This window comes from Plasmodium falciparum (assembly GCF_000002765.6).
Source record: "Plasmodium falciparum 3D7 genome assembly, chromosome: 6".
Taxonomy (NCBI): Eukaryota; Apicomplexa; class Aconoidasida; order Haemosporida; family Plasmodiidae; genus Plasmodium; species Plasmodium falciparum.
In genome coordinates this window covers 620,001-627,500 of record NC_004327.3, presented here as the reverse complement: position 1 = coordinate 627,500, position 7,500 = coordinate 620,001, and the positions used below count along the sequence as shown (strand labels likewise).

At 19.3% G+C, this 7,500-nt stretch overlaps 4 protein-coding genes across 4 annotated transcripts in view; 1 reads left to right on the top strand and 3 right to left on the bottom strand.

Annotated features, from left to right (window-relative positions):
- PF3D7_0615200 (conserved protein, unknown function) overlaps window positions 1-2,136 on the bottom strand; it is a gene marked incomplete at both ends in the record, with an annotated part of 2,248 nt that extends 112 nt beyond the window's left edge. Inside the window, 8 exons of the mRNA XM_961045.2 lie at window positions 41-208; window positions 325-490; window positions 736-818; window positions 949-1,078; window positions 1,225-1,394; window positions 1,478-1,496; window positions 1,669-1,859; window positions 1,984-2,136. Of these exons, the coding sequence (XP_966138.2) occupies window positions 41-208; window positions 325-490; window positions 736-818; window positions 949-1,078; window positions 1,225-1,394; window positions 1,478-1,496; window positions 1,669-1,859; window positions 1,984-2,136 (1,080 nt within the window). The remainder of the gene's footprint in view (window positions 1-40; window positions 209-324; window positions 491-735; window positions 819-948; window positions 1,079-1,224; window positions 1,395-1,477; window positions 1,497-1,668; window positions 1,860-1,983) is intronic.
- Window positions 2,137-3,179: 1,043 nt separating this feature from the next.
- PF3D7_0615100 (enoyl-acyl carrier reductase) lies at window positions 3,180-4,478 on the top strand (the record flags this gene model as incomplete). The annotated part of the gene is made up of 1 exon (XM_961044.1): window positions 3,180-4,478. One exon carries the CDS (start codon window positions 3,180-3,182, stop codon window positions 4,476-4,478), a length of 1,299 nt encoding a protein of 432 aa, XP_966137.1.
- A 310-nt stretch (window positions 4,479-4,788) lies between these two features.
- PF3D7_0615000 (conserved Plasmodium protein, unknown function) lies at window positions 4,789-5,229 on the bottom strand (the record flags this gene model as incomplete). The annotated part of the gene is made up of 1 exon (XM_961043.1): window positions 4,789-5,229. One exon carries the CDS (start codon window positions 5,227-5,229, stop codon window positions 4,789-4,791), a length of 441 nt encoding a protein of 146 aa, XP_966136.1.
- Window positions 5,230-5,964: 735 nt separating this feature from the next.
- PF3D7_0614900 (conserved Plasmodium membrane protein, unknown function) overlaps window positions 5,965-7,500 on the bottom strand; it is a gene marked incomplete at both ends in the record, with an annotated part of 3,775 nt that continues 2,239 nt past the window's right edge. The window contains one exon of the mRNA XM_961042.1: window positions 5,965-7,500. This exon is cut by the window's right edge and continues 666 nt beyond it. Coding sequence (XP_966135.1) covers window positions 5,965-7,500 — 1,536 coding nt within the window.

Genomic DNA, 7,500 nt, shown 5'->3' with positions numbered 1-7,500 from the left:
TTTTTTTTTTTTTTTTTTTTTTTTCTTTTTTTTTTTGTACCCCGTTTTGTCTAGATTTATCTATTTGTTCATCCTTGTAATAATTATACATTGCATTTTTTATATAAGAAGATAATTCTTTAGCATCCATTTTAATATCATGCTTAGTAAGAATATCAAGAAAAACTCTTATGATGTTTTCTTCATAATTTTTTATTTGTACATCAACCTATCAAAATAAATTTATATTTTTATATAAATCATGATGATAAGAACCACACACACAAATATATATATATGTATATATGTATGTATATACTTATGTTTCTTTTTTATTTTTAAAACCTTTGAATATAAATCATTAATTATATTTCTTTTTAAAAGAAATCTTTCACTTTGAATTTTTTCATTTAATGTTTTCTCTTCTTTTATTTTATGTTTTAAAAGGATTGTTTCTTTTTCATCTTCTAAAATTTTTTTTTCCTCTTCATGTTGTTTTTGCATATATCTCCTGTGATATAAAAAATAAAAATTAAGATACACACATGTATATATATATATATATATATATATATATATATATATATATATATATATATGTATATGTTTATATATATATATATATGTATATGTTTATATATATATATATATGTATATGTTTATATATTTATATATATGTATATGTTTATATATTTATATATATTTGTTGGATTAGCTAAACAAATTTATATATTTTTTATCTTATTCAAGTATTACATTTTTTTTTCTAAGTTATGTTTCTCCTCCTTTATTTTGTTGACTGAGTACATGATATGACTTTTATATTCTTCCATAGATATCTTTTGATAAAAATATAGATATATCATATAAAGGATTTTCTCAACAATGATAAATAAATAAATAAATATATATATATATATATATATATATATATATATGTATAAATATTTTTTATTTTATCTTTCTTACTTTTGCTTTGTCCTTTACATCATCTTCAAACTGTTTACAAGCACTTACACATATTTCAGTGATTTTTTTTTTTTCGAGTTCTTTTTTATTTGTTATATTTAATAATTTTAATGAGATGGTTCTATATTTTCTATAAAAATAAACAAAGATGACCTTTGTCTGTATCCACTACAATATGTTGTATAAAACATATATATATATATATATATATATAATATGTATATGTGTATATTTTTTTTTTTTTGTATGTATATTTAATATATATTTATTCTTTACTGTATTAACAAATTGACATCCTCAAGAATATTATTTTTTATTTCATTTATTTCATTTATATGTTTTTTTTTTAAATTCCTGACCATTTGTTCATATTTTTCTTCTGTATCCATTCTATTTTTTTGTTCTTCAGTATGTTTATTTTTGTAGATATCGATTGCTCTAAGCAACTTGAAAAAAAATAAAATAAAAAATATACATATATAATATATATGTGTGTATATCATATTTTCTTGTATCTCTTTATTTTTACCTCTGGCACATACTTCATACTTGATCAAAAAATAAAAAGAAGAAAAAAAAAGAAAGGAAGAGAAAGGAATGGAAAGGAAAAAGAAAAGAAAGAAATAAGGCAAAAAAGAAGGAAAGAAAAACGTTAAATAAAATAATCTTACTATTATATATATATATATATATATATATATAATATTTTTTTATTTTTACTTCTGGTTACTCTTTGGAATAATTAACTTGTTATAATTATTTTTCTCATCTGTTTCACTCCTTTTCTTTTTTATGGACATATATTTTTTCTTCTCATTCGGAAAATTATCCCTTGAAATGTATTTTTCTTTTTTTTTTTCCTTTTGTAGTTTCATTTTTAATCCATATAAATGTTCAATAAGTTGTGTCATCTAATAAAAACATGTAAAAGATAAAAAAAAAAAAAAAAAAAAAATGTCAAATGGAAATATTCACATGATAGTATTGATTTATAAAAATGTATGTATACATATATATATATATATATATTTATACTTGTAGATCTATCATATCATTTTTATATACATCCTTATTTTCTTTGTATCCTTTTTTTAAAGTATAATTTATATAATTATCCATATGATTTTTTTCTATATTCGATGGTTTAATACTTTTGCTATCATCTTTTCTTTTTATCTTCTTCTCCATATTTTAATTATATAAATAAATAAATAAATATATATATATATATATATATATTTATTAATATATATGGATGTACTTATGTATGTATGCATACAAATAAATAAATTCAAGGAACAGAAAAGAAAAAAGACAAAACAATGAAGTAAAAATTTATTATTATTATATTTAGAAATGTAAGAACAATATGATCAAACAATGAAATAAAAAAGTATAAAGAATTTTAAAATGAAAAAAAAATAAAATAAAAAAAATAAAAAAAAAAAATTACAGAAACGGAACATATATATATATATATATATTATATATCCAAATTTTTAACAAAAAATTTGTATGCTTTTTTTTTTTTCAATAAGTCATATTTCCTTATATATGAGTTTATTCATGTGGACATGTGCATGATCTTATTCAAGCTTATTAACATAAAAATATATTAACAAAATATATACTATATATATATGTGTATTCCTTTATATACAAAAAAAAAATATATATATATACAACATTTGCATTATATATATTTATATATTTATACATTTATACTATACCTTTAAAATTGTATGAAATACATATTGGTGTTGTATAATTTTTGAATTAAAAATAAAAATATTACTTTGTAGAATGAAAAAAAAAAAAAAAATATAAATGTAAAGCATACATTCCATAATGGATACGAACAAATAAATAAATAAATAAATAAATAAATATATATATATATATATTTTAAATAATTAAGAATAAAATAAAACAATTTTTTTTAATTAATATCAAATTTAATCATCTCCATTCTTCAAATAATACATATATATATGGTATATATGGTATATATGGTATATATTGTATATATTTATTTATTTATTTATTTATTTATTAGTTGGGTTTATATTTCATTATCATCCTTCCTTTAAGCTAAAAAATTGCAAGGACTTAATTAATCGTTTCTATAATACAACCTTTACTTTATTTTAATATACCCAATTAAATCAATAAATAAATACATACATATACATATATATATATTTTATTTTATTTTTTTTTTTTTTTGTAAGATGAATAAAATATCACAACGGTTATTATTCCTCTTTCTACATTTTTATACCATTGTGTGCTTTATCCAGAATAATACTCAAAAGACATTCCATAACGTTCTTCAGAATGAACAGATACGAGGTAAGGAAAAAGCATTTTATAGGAAAGAAAAACGCGAAAACATATTTATAGGAAACAAAATGAAACACTTAAATAATATGAATAATACACACAATAATAATCATTATATGGAGAAAGAAGAACAAGATGCATCAAACATAAACAAAATTAAAGAAGAAAATAAAAATGAAGATATTTGTTTTATTGCTGGTATAGGAGATACAAATGGATACGGGTGGGGTATTGCTAAAGAATTATCCAAAAGAAATGTAAAAATAATTTTCGGTATTTGGCCTCCTGTTTATAATATTTTTATGAAAAATTATAAAAACGGGAAATTTGATAATGATATGATTATTGATAAAGATAAGAAAATGAATATATTAGACATGCTACCCTTTGACGCTTCTTTTGATACTGCCAATGATATAGATGAAGAAACGAAAAATAATAAAAGATATAATATGTTACAGAATTATACTATAGAAGATGTTGCCAATTTAATACATCAAAAATATGGAAAAATTAATATGCTCGTTCATTCTTTAGCTAACGCTAAAGAAGTTCAAAAAGATTTATTAAATACCAGTCGAAAAGGTTATTTAGATGCTCTTAGTAAAAGTTCTTACTCTTTAATATCATTATGTAAATATTTTGTCAATATTATGAAACCTCAATCCAGCATTATTTCATTAACATATCATGCTAGCCAAAAAGTTGTGCCAGGCTATGGTGGAGGTATGTCCAGCGCTAAAGCTGCACTCGAATCTGATACCAGAGTTTTAGCTTATCATCTAGGAAGAAATTATAATATCAGAATTAATACTATCAGTGCAGGACCACTTAAATCAAGAGCAGCTACTGCTATTAATAAATTAAACAATACATATGAAAATAATACAAATCAAAATAAAAATAGGAATAGTCATGATGTTCATAATATTATGAACAATTCAGGTGAAAAGGAAGAAAAAAAAAATTCAGCTAGCCAAAATTATACATTTATAGATTATGCAATAGAGTATTCAGAAAAGTATGCTCCATTACGTCAAAAGTTATTATCAACAGATATTGGATCTGTAGCATCATTTTTGTTATCTCGAGAGAGTCGTGCGATAACTGGGCAGACAATATATGTGGATAACGGATTAAATATAATGTTTTTACCAGATGATATATATCGCAATGAAAATGAATAAATAAATAAATAAATATATACATATATAAATATATATATATATATATATACATTTTATTTTTATGTGTTTAGTACACGAATAATGAGATACTTACCTCATTAATGTTTAGTTATCAAATGGATAATTATACTCAATAATATATATTTAAACAAAAAAAAAAAATGTTTTTAAAAAAATAAAAAATAAAAAATAAAAAACAAAAAACAAAAAACAAAAACATTTGGATATTTTTTAAAATAAATAAATATATAAATATATATATATATATATATATATATATATATATATATGGAAGTTTTTTTTTTTTTTTTTAAGAGGCATTTTTAATAATTTTTTTCAACTCTTTTTTTTGCCGACCATAAGTTACATCTTCTTCAGTTTTAAAAAATGGATAAATATTTTTTAATATTGAATCGGTACAAATAATAACATTTTCTTCTTCTTCGTTCTCTTCCCCTAGTTCATTATCTGAACTTATTATTTTGCTATCACTTTTTTTATTCTTTATTAAATTGGCATACCACATTTGTTCGTCTGCGTCTAATTTCTCATGATATATAATCTCATCACTTTCTTCATCAATGTCATTATATTCTGTTACATCCTTTGGTTTACTTACAGAAATCTCTTTATTCTTTTTATTTAATTCATCTTCTATCACATTTTTTTTTTTTTTATTAATATATTCATCCTTGTTTAAATCTACATCAGGCAAATAACGTGGAACGGTAAAAAGCGATTTGTCATTCATTATATATATATATATAACATATATATAAATATAGATGTTTTTTTTTTTTTTTTTAAATAATTGAATATTATTAAAATTTTATCATTTAAAAAAAAAAAAATATATATATATATACATAATATCTTTATAACATTTTTTTTTTTTTTTTTTTTTTTTTTTTTTTTTTTTTTTTTATTTATTTATTTTTTATTATGGTCGAAGGGCATATTTATTCTTTTTTTAATAAATATTCTTTGAAAAATAAATAAATAAATATATATATATATATATATATATATATATATATTATCTATAATTAATAAATAATTTTATTTATTTTTTTTTTTAAAAGAGAATCATAAAAAATAAAATTGAAAAAAAAAAAGATTATAATAAAATGTGAGGATTTATATAAATATTTTAAAAAATCATTTAGTATGTGATGATATTTGTATTTATATACATACAATATGGGGTTCATCATTGAAAAAAGTAAAAGAAAAAAAAAAATTGTATATACATACATACATAATACATGTATGATATTATATATATAAAATAAGAATATTTTCATATTTATTGAAAGATAACTAAATATTATACTTCAAATTAGAAGAGTCATATATTATAAAATAATATAATTAATATAATAAAAAAAAAAAAAAAAAGTAGATAGATATTATTATAAGTATTAATTTGTTCCTATAATGTAATATTATATTATATTATTTTATATTATTCATTTGGTGGATATGATTAATTATTGCTTGTTATACAAGAGAAAAGGAAATCAAGATTTTGTTGAAATTTATCATATAGATATATTAAACTTTTTGTTCTTTTATTATATTGGAATTTATGTTTGGGTGCTTTTGTTGTTTTATGTATTTTTTTTGAGATTAAATTGTGATTTGTTTTTTTTCCGTTATTAATTTCTTTGTTCCTTCTATAAATGTAGAGAGCTAATTTATGATCTTCTTTATGCATAAAATCATCATAAAGGATTTGTTGGAATGGAGAGATTTTTCTTTTTAAAATTTGATCAGTTTTATTATTAGAATTGTTTTTTTTATCGTCCATTTGATACATATGAATATTACTTCTATTGATTTCTATTAATTTATATAAGTTATCAAGTTTATTTTTCCATAAGAGTGCTTTTTCATTTCTTTTCTTTTTAAATTTTTTATATTTTTGTTCAGAATATTTAATGATATTATGAAATTGGTTGAATTTTTTTTGTAGTTGTTTGTGAGTATATTTTTTCATTAATTGATCATTTTTGCTTAATTTTTTTTTCCCTTTTTCCTTTTTTTTTTTTTTGGATTGTACAGATTTATTTTTATGAATAGCAACTTGATGTAATATTAAAGGAATGGATCCAATCAAGGGACCTAATATTAATCCCTTAGATCCAAAGGTACTAATAGACAAGAATAAAGATAACGAAACCAACCATGCATGTGTGTGTGGTATTTCATTATAAATACTTGTACTGAAATAACAATAAATAAAAAAATTAACTATAAAAAGTATAAGTGATATAATTTTTTGTTTTTTGATTATCCATAAATGTAATATAATAACAAGAATTAATATTTCTGGAGAAATGACTGGTATGAGCGATAAAATAATACATAATAATGTTGGTACATATATAATTGGGAACTGAAAAAAAGAAAATATTAACCATATATATAATGTATAAAAATATATTCTTTTCAATGTACATATTATAATTGCCTTTAAATTATTTGTAATATTATAAAAAAAAATACTTGATGGATCTACTACTAATAATACATCTTTTAAATAATTTAATACTGATTTTTTAGATGATATTAAATAATATAATGCTGTAAAAAAAATCACTGCCTGGACAATTGCATCAAATGTAAACATAAAGAAATTAAAAAATATTAACACAAAAAAAATCATTATTTTTAATAAACCATAACTATTATTAAATATTAAAAATTTTGTTAATTTACCCAAATCTTCTATTTTTTTTAATGATAAAAATAGATTATTTACATAACTCATAAATTCTTTTATTTTGAAATTTCGTTCTTTTGCTGGGTCATATATATTAAGCATAAAATTGTTACTTGTTTTTTCTTTGCTCATATTTTTTAAACCTTGTAAATCTTTCTTTTCATCATCATTATCCTTATTTTTATTATCACTATATATTTTTTTATCTATACCATCTTTCTTTTTATTCGTTTCTTTGTCCTTTTCTGAGCTAGCCAAATCATCCTTTTGTTTATTTATATTTTTTTTTTTTTTTTT